The sequence below is a fragment of the Protopterus annectens genome, chromosome 9.part0, assembly GCF_019279795.1.
Source record: "Protopterus annectens isolate FY-2018-M chromosome 9.part0, PAN1.0, whole genome shotgun sequence".
NCBI lineage: Eukaryota > Metazoa > Chordata > Ceratodontiformes > Protopteridae > Protopterus > Protopterus annectens.
Genome location: NC_056743.1, coordinates 1,504,313,030 through 1,504,336,675, shown reverse-complemented (window position 1 = coordinate 1,504,336,675; position 23,646 = coordinate 1,504,313,030). Strand labels below are relative to the sequence as shown.

At 38.9% G+C, this 23,646-nt stretch overlaps 1 protein-coding gene across 3 annotated transcripts in view; it reads left to right on the top strand.

Moving 5' to 3' along the window:
• XAB2 (XPA binding protein 2) overlaps window positions 1–23,646 on the top strand; it is a 1,020,149-nt gene that overhangs the window by 400,371 nt on the left and 596,132 nt on the right. For all 3 annotated transcript variants that reach the window (XM_044084446.1, XM_044084447.1, XM_044084449.1), the window contains one exon: window positions 8,962–9,107. In XM_044084446.1, coding sequence (XP_043940381.1) covers window positions 8,962–9,107 — 146 coding nt within the window. The remainder of the gene's footprint in view (window positions 1–8,961; window positions 9,108–23,646) is intronic.

The following is a 23,646-nucleotide window of genomic DNA, read 5'->3' as shown; positions in this document are numbered from 1 at the left end:
CTTTATTTGGGCTTCACAATAAGTTTGAAAATGTCTACCCTTCCATCTCTGGATCTGGTATTTCTAGGCTGCCATCTCATCACCGGTTCCATGATGGCATTCCTTCCAAAGGACAAGATGAACTTTCTAATTGCTTACTTTCAGTCTCTCCTCCCTCTAGAGTTGACCTCAGTAAGAAGTACAGTGAGAGCCCTGGGGTAAATGGCTTTCACTATACAGATGATACCTCATGCCAGACTCCACGTGAAGAAGATTCAGTGGTACCTAAAGTCTAGCTTGGCACAGCACTGCCACCCTCTGAATCTTCTCTTCCACTTCATCAAGAAGGAATTTCTTTGGTGGATCAACTAGATATCATTTAATCCAGGAATGTCTTTTCTAGTTCTCAACCCTTTCGAGGACGTTTCCAGAGGTGCTGAAGACCTGGCATTGGGAGCATGTTCAAAGAGCATAAAAGCCCAGGGTGTTTGGTCAGGGCAGGAAAGAAAAGCCACATAAATGTCAAAGAAATGAAGACCCTGATCTTAGCCCTTTAGTCTCTTCATCAACTTTGTTCTCCGGGATTCCTCCAAATTCTCACAGACAATACAGCTGTATTGTGGTATATCAACAAAGGAATGGACAAAATCTTACAGTCTCTGCAGCCTTTCCATGATTGCCTGGGAGATGGCCATTCAAAACAGTCTGTTCCTTCAGGCAGTTTTTATTCCTTCTGTGAATACTGCGGTGGATTACTTAAGCAGATCCAAGACACTTTATGAATGGATATTGAACATAGAGGTCTTCCTTTGGATTATCCATCATTGAGGAACTCCCCCAATAGATCTTTTTGTCTCCAGTCTAAACAGACAGCCCAGACTGTTCTTTTCCAGATTACCTTGCCCAGAGACTTGGAAAATTTATGTTATGTCATTCTCATGGAATAGGGAATTCCTGTATGCCTTTCCTCCCATCCTGGAGATCTTGCTTAAAATCAAGAAGGAGAACCCACATATGTTATTGGTATTCCCCTTTTAGCCAAGACAACATTAGTTCTCCCTTCTCTTCCACCTGGCCAAGGGCAATTTCCCCAAGTTACCTCACAGGAAGGACTTGTACAGTAGAAGAGTACTGTTATTCATCTAAACTTACATACCCTAACCCTGACAGTTTGGATGTTCAGATTTTGATTCCATTTAGGCACCTTTCATTTGAGAATGTTGTACAGGTAATACAGGAGGCTAGACAATCTGCAACTAGAAAATCTTGTGTTCCAACTTGAAGAGATTTTCTGTTTGGTGCTAGAAGAAGAAGAAACAGGACCCTTATTACATGGGATACTGGATACTGCTCTTCCATATTTATGTGAACCGCTCAATTCTGGGCCAGTGTATTCCTCTGTTAAAGCACATTTTTAGATGGGATACTGGATACTATTTGTTAGCAATCTCCTCCTGCTTGCCCCTGGAGCCCCTTCTTTCTGTTCATTTTGTGGTCAGACAGATTTTGAAAAGTGTCCTTCACATCAGACCACTAAAAATCCATTCCTCATCCTCCCTGGGACCTAAATTATATTCTAGAAAAACTAACCCTTCCCCCTTTAAACCTGCTTCCCCTTTGTCTGTAAAATGTTGTACTTGATGACAGATATGAAGGTAGCTCTTAATTCAGCTAAGAAGGTCTCCAAGATGCAAGCCCTTACGGCTTCTCCCCTTTTTCTCTTTTTTCACAAAGATAGGATAGCCCTAAGGACAGACTGTTCTTGTATGCATAAGGCTGTCAGTGAATTATGTTAAATCACTTTATTAACCAGCCATTCTTCATCCCCTCTTCTGAAAATAAGGGAGAGAGGATTTTGCATCCATTAGATGTTCATGGGCATATTTTATCTTGACTAAGGCAGTTAGAAAGTCTGATCACCTTTTAAATTCTTTTCAGGCAGACAGGTTACCCTTTCTCTAAGCAAGCCATCAGCAGATAGATTTCTTTAGTTATTTCCTTCTGTTATCCTTTAGGTGGAAAACAATTTCTAGGTCAAAAAAACAACAATGATGCTCCATGTTTCAAAAAGAAAAGTACTTATTGTCCACCATTGCCAAGTCATGTGGAATGCTTTGTAAAATTGTGTGAAAAGAGTTTATATGACTATTTTTATCAGGGTAATAGGAAATGCATGTATTTTAACATGAATCCGGATGAGAGATTATCACTACAAGCATTGATAGAAGAGCCCTCGATCATTATCAGACCCGCTGATAAAGGGGGAGGCATAGTAATATTAGATACTGAGCAATATAATGCATCCATGCTGTTAATGTTAAGTGATCAAGACACATATACAGAAATTTCTCAAAGATCATTAAAAGGAATATTAAGTAGAATTAAGGATGAAATATATGATATGCTGATGTGTCGTCAAATCAGCAAAGAGTTATATGATTATTTTAGTATAGGATCTCCACAGATACCATATATAAAAGCATTACCTAAGATGCACAAAGGTGTATCTCCACCTCCTCTCAGGCCTAATAGTAGATGGTGAAGGATGGGCCACGCAAAATATTTCTATTTTTTTAGAGAAAAGTTTGAGACCCATCATGAACCAGATCCCTACCATATTAAGAGATAGCTATCAGCTATTGGAAATGTTGGATAATCTTGCTATAGAACTAATTCCTGGGATACATATGTTTATTACCCTAGATATACAGAGCCTCTTCACATGTATCCCTAACGATCAGGGAATACAAAGCATTAGAGAGTTACTGCAATTCTATCCTGAAATCAGTAGAAATAAAAGCATATTAATATGTCAGTTGTTGGATATGGTTCTTTCCAACAATGTTTTCTCATTCTCTAACCATATATATCTTCAGAAGTGGGGTGTTGCCATGGGCACACCCTGCGCCAACACCTACGCCAACTTGGTGGTGAATTGGTGGGAGAGAGAATACTTGTTTAGTCATCATATGTTTAAAAATGTAGTTCTATATTCAAGATTTGTAGATGACATCATAATCATATGGGAGGGCACAAAGGAACAATTCTCCAGCTTGCTACAGTACATGGAAAGCACTACAAGCTTCCTAAGATTCACTATGGAAGCTTCTTCCATAGAAATCAATTTCTTGGATCTTAATCTAAAGATGGAGGAAGGAAAAATTACATCTAGAATCCATAGAAAGAGCTGCTGGAAAAATGCTTTGTTGAGCTATGATAGCATGCACCCCAGACATGTCTTTAGAGGCATAGTGAAAAGTCAGTTTACAAGACTCAATAAACTGTGTAAGAAACAGACAGATTTCAGGATAGAGGCAGATGTAATGGAACAACTGTTCCTACAAAGGGGTTATGATAAGAAAATGGTGAGTGAGATTAAAGATCAAGCACTTAGAGATAGGGATAGGCCAATATTAGAGAGGAGTGGGTGGAGATTCTATAGTAATAAGAAAAGATCCAACATTAATCTCCAAGAAAGGATACAATTCTTGATCACATATACTAATGATAACAAGAGAATTACGCAAATTATAGAACAACATTGGCCAGTATTGACTATAGATGAGAAAACAATGAAATTAGTAGGAGAAACACCCAGATTCATCTACAGAAATAACAAAAACCTGAAAAGGATATTGTGTAAGACGCACAAGAAAGGGATGCATCTATCTCCAGAACCCGATAGGAAAGGAACATTTGCATGTAACAGATGCAACATGTGTCAGTTTATCACAAGGGTTCAAGAGTTTGTGCATCCAACTCTGAAGTATGAATTTAAACCTCACTTCTATGCCTCCTGCAATACTTGCAACGTCATATATTTAGCAAGTTGTGAAAATTGCACAGCATTCTACATAGGACTCACAAAAAGAGAATTTAGAAAAAGAATATACAACCACATATATGACATAAAGAAAAGTAACGAAACCAATGCATTGGCTAAGCACATAAAGCAGAATACATCACACGGTTTTAGGTTCAGGATATTACAAGTAATAGAAGAAGATAGGAATGGAGGTGAAGTGGTAAATATCCTGGAACAGAAGGAACTATACTGGATTTTAAGAATGAGAGCACATTATCCACCTGGGTTAAACCAGTATGTTCCCATGGCACCTATGTTACGATAAGACCAGTATAAAAGATACACTGGTCTATATTTGTTAGTCTGTGTAGGTTGTATATGATAGTTTATAGGAGGTTTATTATGTTATAGATAAGGGATAATAACTCTACATATATATGTGTTTATAAGATTCATGGTGGCATTGAATGAATTATATTATATTTATAACAAATACTATGGTGTTGGACATATAACAAACACCATCTGATAATTTGCACATTTTGACATAATTATATGTTGGTATATACATGATATGTTTTTAATATTGTAACCTCATGATTATATATATATATTTATGGATTTGGTATATATACACATGGATTTCATACATTTATATATGAATATTTTCTCTTCTTCTACATCATTATATGGTAGTGATATAGCACCGTAATGGTTCAGTCTACATGAATTGTGTACTTAGCACTTAGTGCTACATGATTATCTAAGTTAACAATGACAATGGACCATGCTATACATTCACTTATTTCCACATTTGTATATATATATATTTATTTACATGTAGCTTTTAATATATGAAAATATATATGCTTTTTAGTATCCATGAGATGATAATTATGTTACATAATGTACAATATATGTCTATAAGATTTGCACGAAGCACTTTATATTTTTCCTTGTTTACATATTTACATTTTATTAGATCTGCATGGAGCACTTTATATGTTTTTTGGTTTACATATTTATGTGTTGTTTCTTTCATATTGCATTATATTTATAGATCGCTTAATATGTGTTGACTATATATGTCAACTAGGGATTAACACATATTCATAAGATCTGCACTATGCACTTTACTTGTTAGAATATGTAGATTTATAGGTATATGCATATAGGTTTGTGAATACATGAAGGATATATATTTTATATTTTATATACTCCATGTTCTATTTGTTCACACTCATGAATGTATAGGTATATGCATACCTTTGTATGCATATACATGAATTCATATTTATATTTATATTTATATTTATATTCCATTTTATCTATTGATATATCCTGATTTTATATATTGGGTAGAAATGGTATTTAATAAGTATGTATATTTCAACTACATTTAACATGGGAGGAATAAATACAAAGAAGAGGTAATTAATGAGGTATATGGCTTGGATAAATGTTAAACGTCAGATGAAAATGGAAGTGATTTGAGCTTTATTAATATACGCTCATCCTAGACCTCCTTTTGTTTTATTTTCGTTTTATTTCTGATGTTCATTTTTGATGTTTATTTGTATATATTTCTGTTTTTTGCATTTTTAGTGATTATTATTGATGCTTAACATATATATTCAATCTTATATTTGTTAAATAAACCACGGAGAAAACAGATTAAACATAGTGCCCTTACAACTTTAAAAGACAGCTATGCTGCTCAAATGGAGACAGCTGGTGTCAATTAGAAAGTTAATTGTTTTAATTATATGAATATAGATACTATATAAACTGAGCTGCTACATTGTACATTAAAATCTGATGAAGCGTATTTTAGATACGTGAAAGCGCTCATTTCGTGGTTCTACAATTTTATGGAATAAAGAAGAAGTTTGCTTTATTATGGACTGATTTTCTTTCTGAGGAAATAGCATTTAAGTAGCCGTTTTGCTGTGGTTCACTTGTGTTTATTATTTGCAATTTCTAGGTCAGATAAAAACTCAGAACTGTTGCTTCCTCTGGTGTCTTTTTCAAATGTCTGCAAACAAGATCCATTTTAGAAGTGGCCACTTTGAGTTCAATTCACACATTTAGTAAGCACTACAAAATTGATGCCTTCTCCAGGTTCAGAGCTGATTTCACTACAGTTATACTGCAGGGAAAGTTGGACTCCAGCTCACCTACTTAGTCCTCCTTCCTTTCTGTCTAAAAAGGTTTAGGAATCTTCCCGTTCATAATCAGTACTGCAGCAGTGATCAAGAAAGGATGCAGTGCAGTTGTGTAAGAACATAACAGTAGATGACCTAGATCACTGATGCAGTGTTTAAACCCTCCCTCCTTTCCCTCATTCTTTTGGCCAAGGGGGACTTCTCACACATTTCGCCTCTCCTAGTTGTCAAATCTTATTTTTTTCCATCTTTTTTGCCTCACTTCTCTTCTGATGTGGGGCAAGAAAGTCCTAAGGATTTTCACATCCATATATCCCTTACATACCACATTGTAAGTCTTTGGCTTGGGACATACATTGGACATACAGTGTGAGAAAAAGGCACCAAAGCTTTGGTACTATGGCTGGGTATATGGAGTCCTTGGGAGAATACTTCCCGTTCAAAATACTGCAAGAGTGATTTAGTTGGACATCTCTTTTTAATTCAAGTTCTTATGTAAACATACTTTCTAAAAGGGGTGTATAAAAGTTTCCCCATCTTTTTCTAGCAGATGTGAAACATCGTATTGCTTGAGCACAGCTGACACTCTAAAAGGAGACTATTAAAATGTTCTATGTTAACGCTGTGACTTTCCTGAGCTGTGTGAACTTCAGTGAGGGTAAACAGAAACTGCGTAAAATTCAGCTGTACAAGAAGTTAGTCACTTTTTAGCTGACAAAGACAAGAAGTATAACAAAAGTTGTAACATTTATTTTTCTACTGCCGAAAGAAGAAGAAGAAGAAGTTTAATTAATTGTATACATTTGCAACTTCTTTTAATGAGGATAGTGATCAGAAATGATATGCTATTTGGGCAAGGAGAACAAATGTGAAAAAGAGTTGTGTAGCAGATGAACTGTATAGAAAAATAACCAGTGAAATATATATCTTTTATGTTACAAAATAATCTGCAGTAATGGTGAATAAACCAACCATAATTACAAATACTTGATTTAACCTCCATCCATGGCAAGACAAAGTACCTTTTAGTAGGCAAGGAAAAGAAATAATGGATTGAGGGGAATGAAAGGTAGGGAATGAGGTATTATTTTGGTGCTAGATGGAAACAAAGAATTCCGCAAATACTAGTAAAGCACAGTTTTTAATAATGAGTTTACAATTTAACATAGGTAAATATAGCAGTGTTGTATGGCATAACTAAAAAATAAAAATTAAGGATGAGTAGTCATGAACTTGAAGTTGTAACTAGTATCAAAGATCTGGGAATAATAAGTGGACCCAGTTGTCACTGAAACACCATGTTACTGAAGTAAAGGCTAGGTCAATGTGTCAGAGGAGTTTAGAGGTTTGAACATATTAAAAACTTTGTATCCATAAGACCAATAATAGAGTACAGTTTGTTTTTGTAAACTCAAAATGGTAGATATAGATCTGCTACAATCTCTTCAGAAGCAGTAAATGAAAAAGGATGTTCAGTATTGCAAATCTCACTCTGACAGAGTATAACATTTTTAACTTGTACAGCATCTTATATAGGTTGTTGAGGGGAAAGCTTTGCTCAGGCATGATAGCTTATGGACAAGGACTTCAGGAAGAAGATAAGCTTAATAATTAGAAAACGAAATAGCAGGTCAGGAGAAAAAGGACTGGTATTCCTAGTTGAGTCTAATAGAACTAGTAAACGTGGCAGGTATCTTACACAAACAGTACCTTGGTATTGGAATCGAGTTCCATCTGAGATTAAGAAGTTAGAGTATAGATGCTTTAAAAACTATACTAGGTACATATACTGGAGAGAAAAAATACTTCTATGGTATTCAGGTGTTTGCTGTGTTAATGGCTAACAAACTAAGAAATTATGAAGCTAATTATTATGTTGCGGGGAATAACAGGGGACGAGCAATAGTGAGGTCTAGAAGTGAGAAAATGAATGAATGGAATGAATAAGTGATAACATAAGTAGACAGGAGGGGACAGAAGGAAGGGCTTGTTAATAAAAGATATCTTGGAGAAACAGGTCAGAAACAGTGAACAAAGTACACATTAAATCGGTAAAAAATTACTGTTCATTCATTCATTCATTCTTTGATTACCACCTAATTCATTCAGAGTCATGGGGGGATGGAGACTATCCTGGCACTCACTGGGTGCATGACAAAGGAGCTAATCCTGAGTGCCAGCCCATCTAAGGATACTCAACCCCCTTAGGTCCTCATGGTTATTAAATGCTTTTAAATTTGTGCTTTTCAAGTTGTTGCACTATCTGTAACAGGTTGTCTGATTATATGTGTAGTATCTTCACATGAATTAATTTTAATCTTCCCAAAACTTAGAACTTTGTTAGAAATGTCTTAAATGTTTGCCAAGTATTCATTTGATACTTTAATGCATTTCTCCAGTATAAGGAAACTTGACTGTTAATCTTGTCCCTTAAGAGTGCTGTTAGGCATGTTTTCTTTAAAGTCCATCTTATAATGGTTTTTACATGTATACTTGCACACTTGTTTCTTTGTACATGGATGAATACAGTCCATGGTGATGTAAGTGATTAATACAAGTCATATGATCTTTTAATGTAAATTGCTGTAAATTATGGTGAGAAAAAAACAAAAAGAAAAAAAATGGCAGCGAAAGATGAGAAATGAAGGGTATTTAATGGAAACATCAGGTCTGTCCACTTTCTGATGCTACATAATAAAGACACAGTCATCTATGCAATAGATACAATTAGAGAATGTGAACACTTGTGTAATCCCTTGTGTATAACTCACTTGGAAAAATGTTGGAACAGAATTATATGTAGTCCTATTGTAGGATTTAGAAAGAAGAGGAATTGGCATTATGAATAAGCTAGACATAAGCAAGAAAAAAGTGTATAGCAAGAGAGATGTGAGGAAAGAATTAGTGACAGTATAATGTAGGAAAGTGGTTGCCAGTGTACTAGAAAAAGACGGAGTAAGCATTCCTGAAACCCATGTTGTGTGACTGATCTATATTTGTTTTCTCATAAAGATGACATTGATCTGCGTGTGGCCCGTTTTGAGCAGCTTATCAACCGGCGCCCTTTGCTACTGAATAGCGTGCTTCTACGTCAGAATCCACATAATGTCCATGAGTGGCACAAAAGAGTTCAGCTTTTTGAAGGGAAACCACGAGAGGTAAGTAATTTCTACATAAGAATCATTATGAGGAAGGTTTTGGAATATGCTGGGCTTTTGAGATAGGGAATCTACAGAAACCCAAAAATGCTGGCAAAAGTAAGGAAAGAGGGAATTAGATAAGCTCAAAATGATATGGAGAATTATGAGCTTTCAGAAATGTAGAGTAGTTTAATAAGGAGGGGGCATGGGGAAAGGACATTGTGAGGAAATCTGGCCAGCTATAGATGTGATGCTGAGTAAAGTGAAAAATAAAGTAAGGAGGGAAGCAAGATTTGTGTAGGAACAGAAACTTGGAGGAGCAAATTAAGTTATTAAATAGGTAATTAATAACCTAGGAAAGAACACATGGTTATTTATAGTGGACTAGTGAGAGAGAGGGAGTCCAGAATGTCATATAGACCTGTTGTGTGACTGGGGTAAAAAAGGCATAGGTTGGAAAAGTATACCTGGGAAAAGGTGATAGAGATCATTTGAAGAGATAAATCATACCTCATAAACATGGACAGTTTGCAGGATTCAGAAAAGTGAAACATTTGCTGGAATAAGAAAAGGTCAATCTAATTTATTAATTTGTGAAAAAGATGTCCTGGAAGACAGAGAGAGAGAGAAAATGTTTCTCGAAGAAAAAAAGAAGTTTTGAGAAACTTAAAGGATAACTGTTCTTAAAAGCATACAAAATGGGAGGGGCATGAAGGTAGCTTGTTTTAAAAGGTGCTGAAGTGTGAGGTTCACAAATGTTTTTGATTTGCTTTGTTGAGATGCTATTCTGATTCTGGAGTATTGTCACTGGCAATGTCGTTCAGAACTACTTTAGAACTGCTTAATTGAACATGTTCCTTGCTTTTAATTTTCTTCTTCATTACAGTTGCTTAGAAGAGTGCTGCAGTCACAATCAGTTATGTATACACATGAACCAGTAGTCCAGCTGTTAAAATCCCCCTCCATTGCATTCAAGAGTTTTTTGTACTGTTTTGTCATATCTTCTGAAAACCATAGCTCAGGGAAGACGTGCTTTTCTCAGGAGAGCAGGCTGTCTGTCCCTTCCTCTTCCTTTTTGTTCTCTGTCTTGTGTGACTGAACTTGTGTGTTCATAGTTCATAGTTCTAGTACTAGGCTAACTGCCCTTGTGGACCATTTTAAGCCTAGCCAATTACCCCATGTGAGTATCAAACCCTGCACCTGGTGGCTATAAGGCAAACACCTTAACAATTATGCCAACCTCCCACCAGTCTTTTTCCTAACGTTACATTCCAGCCACAAAGCACTAAAGTATGCTCCCAGACTGTTGTTGTCTTTAGTGTTAGGCCAACTTTGGCTTGTGTCTGTGTCTCCTTTAAGGAATTTAGTCCCTGTTGTAAGAATCTGTACAAACGTTTTGAAATGTGCTGTATTATCGTGGATAAAAAATAATATTTTGAAATTTTGGAGTGGAATTACATGATTGCCCATAATATTTTTCATTTTTGAAGACAATGTATATCCTGACAAATGTTTTTATTCTTGTAACTTGCATATATTTTGTAACTCTGGAGCTTTTCTCCCCGGGTCTCCACTGAAAAAGGGCTTCAGCCCATATGGACCAACCCAGTCAACAAATGTCAAATAAATAAAAATAAATAAATAACACTTAGGATTGTGTGGTGATCACTTGACTGATTTGAGAAGTTCATGCTATTTGTTAAATGTTTTTATGTCCCTGTACCTGCTGGCCATCTAACCTCTGCCATGATCAGTTTATTCCCCATAACAGGAAAAAGGGTCAAGTTATGATGTGGCAGTCCCCCAAACAGCCATGAGAGACTTGATTTTCCCTTTTTCTGGCCATAACTCCTTCCCCTCCCCATCATTGGCTACCATGCCCATATGGAGATACAGGGACTGCTGTGCCTTTACATGTCATGTTTTAAGCCTATGTGCTGTGACCATTAAGTTCTGACATTGTAGCAGGCTAGAAGCCCACCCATCCCACCACAAAAATTGAGCAGGTTGGCATCAGCTGCTCACTCTATAACCCTCCCTTGCTGGTCCCTCATGTATTTAGGTCTCTAGTCAATGTTGTGTTTTCAGGTCCATAATCATGGCTTTATTCCTGAGCACCACAAAAATGACTTTAATTATTGCTATGTAATCCTGCATTTATGTTGATATTTCACTGTGACGTACTTACAAACCGAAGCCTCTGTACTTTGTAACTGTTTCTGTCCCCTCATCTGTTGTCACCAACTTTGAAGAGTACACTGTTGTATTTCTCCATGTTTATACTAACTTTGAAATATACTAGTATAAAAATTATGACGGTATAGAATTAACATTATATGAGAGATAATATAAGAATACTTGAGGAAGTAAGAAGAGAGTGCTATAACTTTATTTTGACCTAATTTGCATCTGTCTTGGATTGATCATTTGACTGAGAACATGGTGTGCTTTTTGCATTGTAGTCCCTGTCAGGCAAGCCTCTGTACATTCTACCATATCTTGCCACCATTCATGCTGAAGATATATTAACTTCAATTCAGACTCCCGGGGGGGTAATGCTGGGCTTTGAAAAGGATTTGTCAAGATTTGGCATTTTGTATGCCTGCTGCTTTAATGTGAATAAAAAAGAAAAATATATGTACACAGATGATTAGTACAGCTTAGTTTATTTTTACATATCCTATTTTGTTAACTTAAATACTTTCATTTTTTTGTGTATTTTCAAATTCAGCTTCATCTTAGGTGTGTTTTAACAAAACACATAATTTAGTTAAAACAGCATAAAATAAAATATAAACAAGAACCTAATGAGGGCGGCCACGGTGGTGCAGCGGTTTAGCGTTGTCGCCTCACAGCAAGAGGTTCTCTGGTTCGATCCTCGGCTGGGGTGCCTTCTGTGCAGAGTCTGCATGTCCTCCATGTGGTCATGTGGGTTTCCTCGGGATGCTGTGGTTGCTTCCCACATCCCAAAGACATGCTGTAGGTGGATTGGACACTTTAAATTGGCCCTAGGCGTGCGTGCATGTGTCTTCCATGGAAGGTTGGACACTGGGCTGGCAACTCGATGCCGTAAAACTCTACTGCCAATCATGAGCGGACAGGTGATCCGCTGTGGCGACCCCTAATCGGGAAAAGCCGAAAGAAGAAGAAGAAGATAAAGAACCTAATGAAACAAAATAAAGACATTAAAGAATACAGTCCTGAGAGAACATAAAGTAAAGACATTTAAGAATACAGTCCTGAGAGAACATAAAATGCCTCATTTGTGAGTTCAGATGAAGGCCAGAAATAAGCTAGATGAAAAATATCCTACACTATTAAATGTCAGTTCAAATACGTTTTAAGCAACCTGTGGAAGCTAATCAAGATTGCACATTCTGAAGTCCATCAAAACAGTAAAGCCTGCCTGAAGAACAAAGGAAGGAATGTTAGATGTTTCTATATGCACATGTAGAATCGCCAGCAGCTCCTGAGAAGATGAGCACAAAGCCCAAGAGGAACAGTACGTCATCACAGAGTCCTTCAGATGAGTGGGACCCAAGTCATGAATGGATAATTAGAGTAACACTAAGACCTTAAAAGCAGTTCTGTAAAGTATCTGAAACCAGTGCAGGCTATGCAGCACAGCTATAATTTGTTTATATCATAAAGTACCCATTGATAGGCTGCAGGGCTGTGTACCAGTGGTAAATGGTCAAGAGTGGTAGCTTGGTGCCAAGGAGCCCAGGAATAGGGAATTGCAGTAATCCAGGCAAGTTGAGTCTGGGACTTGGACAACTACTGAGAAATCAGCTTAAGACGACAGATTATTGATCCTGGAGATGTTTCGTCAATGGAAGCAGAAAGATTTCACAACAGCCGACACTTGATCCCAGAGTGTCAGCAAACAGTGCAGAATCACATATAAATTGCACAACCCAAGCTTCATTCCTCCAGAAATAATGTAACGAGGGAGTAAAGGAGCATCAGACTCTCAAAAAGGGACTTGAACTATTATGTCTTTAGTTTTGGAGCTGCTGAGTTTGAGCTGATTATGGGTGAGTAACAGATTAATGGCCTATATGTCATTAGCAAGGGAATACACATTTGCCATATCTTTATTGTGGAAAGGAGAGAGAAAGCTGCATATTATCAGCTTAACAGTGGTGTATTAATCCACTTTGCCTTATAAGAGCCCCCGAAGGTAGCATGCATGCCAGAAACAAAAAAAAGTCCCAAGAGCGAGCCCTGTCACTTCCAGTTGAAAAGAAAAGGGAAGGAGATGTAAATACTTAAAAATTACCTTCTGAGTACAGACAGAGATGTAGGAAATAAATCACTCCAGTTGCATGGAGGAAGTATCCAGTAAGTTTTTACATGCTTATCAATACGTCATGATCAATGGTATTGAATATAGCTGAAAGATTCAAGAGGACCAATACTGAATACTACTACTGGTCTTTAACCAACAGTCGATCAGTGGCTACATGAATAAGAGCAGTTTCAATACTATGACATGCATGAAACCCAGTTTGAAATGTGTCTTTGTTCCCACTGACTGTAAATTACTGTTTAAGTTGCATATAGACAACTTCTCAGTACCCTTGCCAGTAAAGAAAAGGTTCAGGATAGCGTGGCAGCTGTCAAAAGTATTTTGAGGTCCACAATACATTTTTTTTCTTTCTTTTAATTGTATGACCCCCCCCCCAAGCCTGGCCATGTCGAACATCAAGCCATTCCCTTATGGACTCAAGCAAATTCTTTCCACAGTGGTGATCTGCTGGGGACAGAGCAGTTAGGAGGGGCCATAATACTGGTGAGTTTGTGCACTTGATGCATTCTGTCAGTTAGGGCTTTATTTGTGTTAAGCTCCAACCTTGACCCTGGTGATGACATATGCACTCACAGCATCATTAGGAGCCACCTGTACCCCTCATTCCAGCTCATGCACATATCATCAGAGGCATCACAGGCTTGAGTACCTTCAGTACATATCCTTCCCAGAATCAGCTAGTTCAACTGGTGTTGAGGGATAAAACCCTGAGTATGATCCAGGGTGACTCACGTTTGTTTAGTGGTTTAGGCACCTGCTGGGACTGGCACGGCAGAAGAGAAGAGTTATGTGGCTTTGCTGGCTCACATTCCTTGGTGGAAGGGTGTGGGATGACATGTTTGTGGCATACATTCTTTTTGTTGAATCCCTGGTGAAGACTGAAAACCCTATAAGAGTGCTAATTTCAGTGGTGGGGGAAGGGGGGTAGGTTTGTCTTGCAATCACCAGCAGAAGCAGGTGATATGTTGTAACTGATGCAAACTGCACATACAACTCAACTTGTGATACTAGGCATGTTCATTGGGATTAGGACTGAAATTCCACAAAACAAAACCTAACCATGATGGCTGCCCAAACGACAGTCCTAAGTCAGTTGTTGCACCTGTGTGTAATGTTTGGGCTGATTGACTGGAGTGGTTGACGGGTAGCAGAGTTAAAAAAAAATATATATATATGTATATATATATATATATATATATATATATATAATATATATATATATATATATCTCCTTCCTGGGACTGGCATCCAGCATTCTGTGTTGTCAGCCTTCACCACTTACACTGGAGTGGTAGAGTTGGCCAGGAAACACTGCACCCCCCCCCCCCGGATATGCCAACTGTAGCCACTTATTTCCCATTATTCCTGTCTGCTTTTCCAGCATCTGAGCTTCAACTTGAGCTGCGGTAATTTGAGGCTCATATAAGGTTTTATCCCTCTACACCACGGAGCATGCAAGTTCCAAAGATGTTTTCCATAGGATGAAAGTAACAAGGCTGTTCTTCAAAGCCAAAGTGGGAAAAAAAAGGAAATCAGTGAGGAAACCCAGAACATGAAATATCTTCAAGTGAAGGACATTAAGGGAGGCCTAGACAAGCGTTGATGGACAACAATCCAGTCTGCAGATTGTAGTCCACATATCTGAGATGGCAGTAAGGTGCTCGACATAGTTGAGAATGTGAAACATTAGGTATGTGGCAAAAAGTTAAAAATGTGAAACTACTGCTGTGGAGATCTGATCTTGTCAGCAGAAAAACAAGCAACATAAAGACACTAGTAAGCAGATAAAGCTATATGTGCATGTGTAGTAAGGCAGGCTTACTTCACAACCAGTCCACAACTTGAAAGAGTATGGCCAGTCTGTTAGCTGCTTGTGAGATCTGTCTGAACAGGTAAGTTGTCTTCTTTCAATAGATATCTGTCTAATATGTTGCTTAATGCAAACACAGGTCAGTTTTGCACTCTACAGATCCACATGCCATCTGAGATGATCCAGTCTGTGCCCTTGTCTTTGCAAGATGCAAAGCTTATCATTAAACTGTCTCTCATGCTGTGGGTGAACACAACTTGAGGAGAGTAAATCAAGTGCCAAGGACAGAGACTTTACAGTCATAATCCAAGGCATGAAGAGAACTACCACCATCCTCTGGGAGGAACTGAAAGTGCATAGAGATAAAATTAACTGTAGTAATATGACTAATAAAATGTGTCTCCACAGCTGACAACTGGGGAAATTGTAATATGATAAGTCAGGCCAGAGCAGACAAGGAATAGGTCAGACTATGAGAACAATTCCATCACCAGATACAGTGCTTTCCCATCCAGTAGAAAAATCATGTCCAAGATATGACATAATTTATCTGTTGCTGAAGTAATAACCTGAGCAAATACAGTACTTTTCATGATACAACTAAATTCCTTAGCAAGAGTCACTGACTCATTTTTGATCCAGATATTGGAGTTACCAAGTACAGCTAAGTGCTAGTGACCCAAAAATGAGTTGTCAAGGAAGCTGGTAAACTCTGGTAAAAATGCCCTTTCACAAGTGGATAGACATAGGTGTGGGCAAACTTGCAGTTTGCTTCTGCAACAAAGGCAAATTAGGAGGCAACGCATCATTTATTGTCCATGCCAACAGGCATAGCATCCCTACCCCCCAGTCCTTCGCGTTGTAGGGCTGTGTGTCTTAGAAACCCTAACGAAATAGCAACTGCTGAAGTTATCAAGACAGATCCATATGATAAGGGCAAGGTCAATCACATGCATCTAGTCAGAATTATTCCTGGACATATTGTGGATTGATCTAGCATTAATGTAAAGTGCCATAAAAGGGGCACAGGAAAATGGGTCCCAGTTAGCTGCTGCCAATGAAAAAACAGAAACTTGGGTACCACCCAGCAGTGTTTCACTCCTGGATGAATGCCAGCTCCTGCATGGTTGGAAAATAGGTATTAAGAGTAACAAAAGGTCATAGTCCTAAGAGAGTATATTTTTTGTAATGTATAAGAGAAAGAAAAGTAAATATAAATGAAAAAATAACAAGAGGGACTATTGGAAACAATAAAGGTATTAGCAAAAATCAGTAGAACAAAAGGGCAATCAGTTCAGCAGGAAAATCACAATGTGACTTAACTTAGCAGTAGCTAGGGCACATAACTTAAGAAAAATCCTGTAATTAATGAAAACCAGGAATGATACTTGTCTCCCAAATCCTGGCATGAGCTTGATCCTACAAAGAATCCAGTAACACAAGTTAAAGAAAACACAAAGCAGTTACACTTCAGGAAAAATGAATGGAATTTAAATCCAATGTGAGTCCTTAGGCTGAAAAATCTTATTGTATGCAAAAGTAAGCCAGACCTCCGACAAAATCTTGCAGTATGTATGAATTGATTCCAACAAAGATGTGGATTTTGAATCCATGTGCGAAGTCCAACAGCAGCTCAACAAGAAAAAAAAAAAAACAGGAACAGTTTGATGTTGTGTAAAAGCCAGTGACGTTTGAGAGTCAGATTTAGTGGAAATTACTTCACAGACAGTGAAAGTAGCCAAGACACCACATGCAGTAAATGAACCAACAGCAGCAGTAAAAGTTAAACATGATGTGTTAAAAGTATCTAAATAGTTTTAACAAAGGTGTATGAAACAGTTCCTATAATCTTAGCAGGAACAGCTCTGTATGCCTACAAAAGCTTTAAAAGATAGCTGATTAAGTCTAATAAAAATGAAATGCAGAACGTCTTTTCAGCTTTGGAGTGGGAAGCCAGGAAAAACAGCTCTGACTGCACCTTGGCAGAAAGGACTTGAAGAGAGCAAGGAGCAAACAACAGTACAGTATGATAGGCTAGCGGAACGCTAAGTGAACAGACTCAAGAATTGGACTGCAGCTGCATAATCACTCTAGTGATTCCTGTACTCCTCACTGTTTTCTCTTGGCACAAGCATGCATACAGCATAAAGCATAAACAGCGTAAAGGCACTGCAACTGTTAGAAGCACCTCTGTTTGCACTTTCAGACAGGCAGTTAAGTGTGGTCGTCCTTTGCCGACTTTGAAAACTGTTTCTGTGGAATTATATGTGTGAAATATGCACATAAAATGCATAAATTAAAAATCAATAAAATTAATAAAAACAGTAATTATTTCATTAATTGATTGGCAGGCAGCTAAGATGGTCATAAGGTCTTTCTTGACAGCATTCCAATTGTATAAATGTAGCCCACCAACACTGTTTTGGTCCAACCACTTTGTGGAAATCTTTACTATAGTTAAAACTGAAAGAATTATTTTAATGATATATTTTGAATGTTCCACTACATTATTTTAATACATACATGTGTTCCTCATTGCTGTTTCTGTTGTGATGCTGTCTCAGAATTGGTGTCTTTCTGTTGGTGCACTGTTTGTGTAATCCATCTGTGGACTGATTCACTTCTGATAATATCTTTGTCATTTTTGGATCTGACCTTGAAAATGGTTTACTGTGCTCTAGACGAGACCTTATGAGTTGCCTATGTAATGTAATGGCCGCCTTCCTTTTATTTTTATACCTATGCCTGTACTGGTAATTTCTGTTTTTCCTACTGCTCATTCTTACTGCTTTCATTATTTGTAGTGCTTGTCATAGTCCCCACTTCCTTCTGTTCTTTTCTTTTAATAGTATTTCATTTCATAGTTTCATAGTTTCATAGTTTAGTAGTAGGCTATCTGCCCTGGGGCATTTGTAAGCCTAGCCATAGTGATGTGGCTTTTGCCACCCCATGAAATGGTACAAAAATGTACAGAATAAATTTAGAATACTGTGCCTCTGTCTAGTAGTGACACAATGAAGGTCCCCTTATATAATAGAATTAGTTTACTGTGCCCCTGTCTAGCAGTGACATAGATGTGACCCCTGGGGTGAACTTACGATCTCCCATCCACTCATCAAGATTTCTCTTGAAGAGAGTCAGTGAGGGGCTCTGCCTAATATGAACTGGGATCTTGTTCCAAAGCATGGGAAGCCTCTGGGTTATGAATCTATCCCTCCAGCATGTCCTATTCATACTTGTGCCGAGGTTTAAGTCTTTATCTCTCGTGGTCCTGATGGATTTGGATTTTTTGAGATGGAGCATGTCCATCAGATCCTGATTGGACATGGCCTTGTACGTTAGGCAGAGATCACCTCTGAGCAGGCGGTATGCTACTGAATAGAGCTGAAGTTTCTTTAATCTGGCAGAATAAGACATATGTTGGAGACCCTTGATCCTCTTGGTGAGGTACTTTTGTGGTCTCTCCAGCTGTTGCAAATGCCGGGTGAGGTACATACCAAATGGGGCATTGTACTCAATCATGGGTCTGATGAGGGAGGAGTATAGGGGTACAATGACATCCTTGGACCTAGATGTGAATCCCTTCATGATGAGGTGTGCAAGGTAGAATGCTTTTCTAACCACTTTGGCAACGTGGGTGGAAAATCAGAGGTCGCTGTCGACTTGGGTCCCTAGGTCTCTGATTACTTTTTCCATACTCAGTGGGTTGCTGTCTATGTGATAATTTGTGGGTACTTTGTTTTTCCCAAAGGGGATGACTATACATTTTTTGGCATTTAGTTTAAGGCCGTGACTCCGGCACCAGTTGTCCGTTTCTGTGAGGCCTTTTTGTAGGATGTATGTGTCCGCTGGTGTATCGACTATGGCGCCTAGTTTGCAGTCATCTGTGAACTTTGTCAACCACAACCCTCCCATGTTTGCTTTAACATCTGAGAAATAAATGCCGGACAAGAGGGGTCCCAGGACAGATCCCTGTGGGACACCACTTGTGATTGGCTTTGAGTCTGACATTGCTCCAGCGATTTTAACTTTATGGGTTCTGTCTTTTAGCCAGTTTGCAACCCATCTAGTGACATAAGGGTTTACATTTAAGCTGTTGAGCTTATCTATGATGCCTGAGTGGGGTATTGTGTCGAAGGCCTTAGCCAAGTCCAAGTAGGCTGTATGGACTGCTTTGCCCTCATCAATGGCTCTAGTGACTGTTTCGAAAAAGTCAACCAGGTTCAAAAGGCAGGATCTGCCCTTTACAAAGCCGAACTGGGTGGGGTCAAGTGTCTGTACGTCCCCTATGTCTCTGTTTATGAGTTCCATAATGATTCTTTCCATAGCTTTGCAGACCAGGCTGGTTAAGCTTATGGGGCGGTAGTTCCCAGGGTCTGTAGAGGTACCCCCTTTGTGGAGTGGGACCACTGTTGCTGTACGCCAGTGTTCAGGTACATATCCTGTAGTAAGGCTAAGGTTAAGTAGCATTTTTATGTGCAGGTTTAGCTCCTCTTGGAGTTCACGTAGCACGCAAACCGGGATACCGTCAGGTCCCATTGATGCTGTGTTTTTAGCTTTGTTGAGGGCGGTTCTCACTTGGACATCTGAGATGACAGGGAGATTACATTCAGCTGGGATAAGTATTTCTTCTTTTGGGAGTGAGGGGGGGGGGGAGAAATTTGCACTGAACCAGTCAGCCAGAATGTTGGCAATATCTGTGGGTTCAGTGTATTTTTTGTTGTTGTGAACTAACTCTGAGCATATCTGAGGGTTTCCACCCAGGTTTCTAACATAGCTGAAGAAGGCTTTGTGGTTATCTTTAGTGTCCTTAGCGATTTTTCTCTCAAAGTTGGCCTTGGATGTTTTTATAAGAGAATGTAGTTTTCTGCTAATGTTGAACAGAGATGTCTTCCCTTTATGGGATTTTGCTCTGACGTGCAGTAGCTTCCTTCTTTTGTTATACAATTTGTTTATGGCTGAGGTCCACCAGACAGGACGCTTGCCTTTGGTGGAGAGGGACTTGGATTTATTTGGGATTGCATGATCCATGCATTCTTGGAGATGTCCATAGAAAGCATTTGTGAAGGATTTGTCATTGTGGGATGTGGTATCCACTGGCCCAGTGGGCTTAAAGGATACCATCTCAGTCTTAAGAAGAGTGAAGTCTGCTTTTGAGAAGTTTTTCACTGTGGTCTTTTGTGCTGGGGGTGGAGGTGGAATATGTATATCCAGGGTGATTAGTTTGTGGTCAGATCTCACTAGTGAAGGGGTATACCTCTGGTGTGGAGCATTTTGTCCCCATGTTTGTGATGATCAGGTCTAGTATATTATCTTTCGTAGTGGGAGAGGTGACTAGTTGTTCCAGTGCATTTGAATTTATGAATTCCAGGAACCTTTGGGCTAGGGTGTTAGGGCTAGAATAATGTACCCTATCTATGTTTGGGTAGTTGAAGTCTCCCAGTATGATGGTATTTTGTGATACATTCATATCCTCCAATGTCTTCAGGAAGGCTGAGTGGGGTTCCTGAGATTGGGAGGGTGGTCTGTAACATGCTACCAGTTGTATAGCAGTTTTGCTTATGGTTAGTTGCACCTGTATGGTCTCTGATGCTTCATGTGTTGCTACTAACCTGGAGGTGTGGGTGTCCTTGGTGAATATGGACACTCCCCCTCCCTTTGTGGTTCGGCCCGGGTTTTGGGGCCGAAAAGCATGATACGAGGTATAGCCTGGTAGCGCTGGGGTGCTCTCAGGAGCCTTGAGCCAGGTTTCAGTTACTGCACAGATGTCGATGTTCTCCATGCTGAGGAGTGCATTGAGTGCCTGCATCTTGAGATTTAGACTTCTGGCATTGAGCAGCATTACCCTTAGTTTTTTTCCATTTTTGTTTTCTAAGGAGGTGGGTTTGTCTTTTGAGCCTTGCCTAAAAAAGGCACTATGGGGGTGGCAAGAGCCTTAGCCAATATCCAGAAGCCCAGTGGTGACAGGTGTAAGCCATCCCTTGTGAAGCAGCGTGGCTTGTCCAACATGTCATCCCAGGCAGACAGACATTGGATCCCCTTAGAATGACACCAGTACTTAAGCCAGTTGTTAAAGCTGATCATCTTGTCTTTGTATTGTGGCATCATTCTTGGTGAGGGCAGGATGCTGCTCAGGGTCAGGGTCATACCAGCCTGGGCTACATAATCGGAGAGCTCTTCTATGTCTCTTTTCATGTAGTCCAGGGAGGTACGTCTCGGGTCATTCACGCCAGCATGGACAATGACTGAGTCATATTTGTACTTGCTTTGGAGTGACCTGAGTGCGTGTGTTATGTGGCGGATCCTAGCTCCCGATAGGCAGCTCACAGTCACCCTCTCCTTGTTCAGCCTGGTAAGCAGGACATCAGTGTGTCTGACTATAGAGTCACCTATTACTAGTGTATCAGGCATGATGTTTGGCCTTAAGGGCTGTGATTGGTTGACACACTGATTTATTGAAATATGTGTTGCATGTGTTTTATTTTGAGGTGGTGGATTTTTGGATGTCTGCTTTGGGAGCCTCTGTTGTTTTGGTAAGTTTTTTATTAGAGCCTCCGAGTATGTCTTTGTGTTTTTATGTGTTTGGTTTGCAGTTGTGGTAGGTCTATGTGGGACTGGGTTTGTTGTGTGTGTGGTTACCATCTCCTCCTGCCTGGTCATGCCAGCCCTGAGTTGAGAGAGTTCAGCCTCCAGTTTGGATATATAGTTGCATCTCTCACATGTATTTGTGTTTGTTGGGAAGAGGAGAGGGTTGTCTGTGTACATGAGACAATTGTAGCATTGTCTCAAGATACCCAGATTAACCAGCTGAACTGGAGAGGACGCCAGTAATCTACCACTCGACATGCTAGAACAGTATAAGGGAGTGCTGTGCCTTTAAGTGAAGTGGATATTCACAGGGGTGGTAGGTGGATGTGGAGCTTTTCTTAGTACGAGAGTGCTTACTTAGTAGAGAAGTTTTGAAAACAAGTGCTAGGCTTATAGTATAGCGAGTAGTCTGATTATACTAAGAGTAGATCCTGCGTTATTTTTTACTTGCATATTTTACATTTCTTGGCATTAAATGTAAATTGGTAATTTTGGTTAGCCACATACTTTCATCTTATTTGAATAATTTTCCCTACCAAATTTTTCTGCAAGATTTAGATTGGGTTATCACCAAAGGCACCTCCTTTTGACTATGAGTTTTTCACTAGCTTGAGCTCCTGCTCTTACCTATAACAATGCTCTCCTAACTTGCCTTTCTGGATTTCATTGCTGCCATCAACTCTGCAGTTTGATCTGGATCTAGCTCAAGCATAAGACAGTTTTTTCATGTTCAGGCAGTCATATAAGTCCTCAAACTTATTTTTTTTGTCATATCTAAAATAACTTGGTTAACTATATACCTTTGGTGTACTTGAGGCTTTAAGCTAGTGCCTTTCCATTTCTCTCACCCAGTCTCTACCCCATTCCTGCAAACTCATGTCTTAAAATTTTTGTTTTTTTTCTAGTTCTGTGGATATTTTCTTATTTTCTATTAATCTGTGTGTATGTGTGTTGATATATAGGTTTACTATCAAAATATCGAAGTTCATAAAAATGAATGTTCGATGCTTCGAAAATGACCTCATACTTCCTGCATACTAATTAGAATCTGTTGATCAAATTCAGCAGATTCGACATTTATGTCGAATATTGACAGTGATGGCAGAGTAGGTGCAAATGTAAGTTAAACACCTACACTGTCATTCACGTTTTAGCAGTGGGACAAGCCCCCCTGCACCCCCCACTCTCCCTGCAAATTAAATATTCCAACTCCAAGATCATACAACAGTTAAGAAAGGGATACATTTCCCAATCTGCACTGTACCATGGCTCTATGCATAACATCTAGTTCATATCAGCAAATGCACAGTTGCATTCGCTGATATGTACTCTCGATCTCCTGACGTTTGGCAACAGAGAAGTCGACTAACTGCTGATCGACTTTCCATGTTCGCCGAACCAATGTTAAACTTTTTGGTAGTAAACCAGATACAGTGGATATAAAAAGTGTACACACCCCTGTTAAAATCCCAGGTTTTTGTGATATAAAAAAAATGAAACTACAATAAATCATTTCAAAACTTTTCCCATCTTTAATGTGATCTATAACGTGTACAATTCACTTGAAAACAAATCTGTTAGAGGAAAAATGTAAAATATAAAAAACATGCAATAAGCTGGTTGCATAATTCTACACACCCTTAAACTAATACTTTGTTGAAGCACCTTTTGATTTAATTACAGCATTCAGTCTTCTTGGGTACACACCTGCAATCAATTAAAGAGACTCTGGTTAACCACAAATAAAGTTCAGCTGTCCTAGTAGGAGTTTCCTGACATTTACTCAGTCTGCTACAGCAAAAGCCATGGTTCGCAGAGAGCTTACAAAGCATCAAAGGGATCTCATT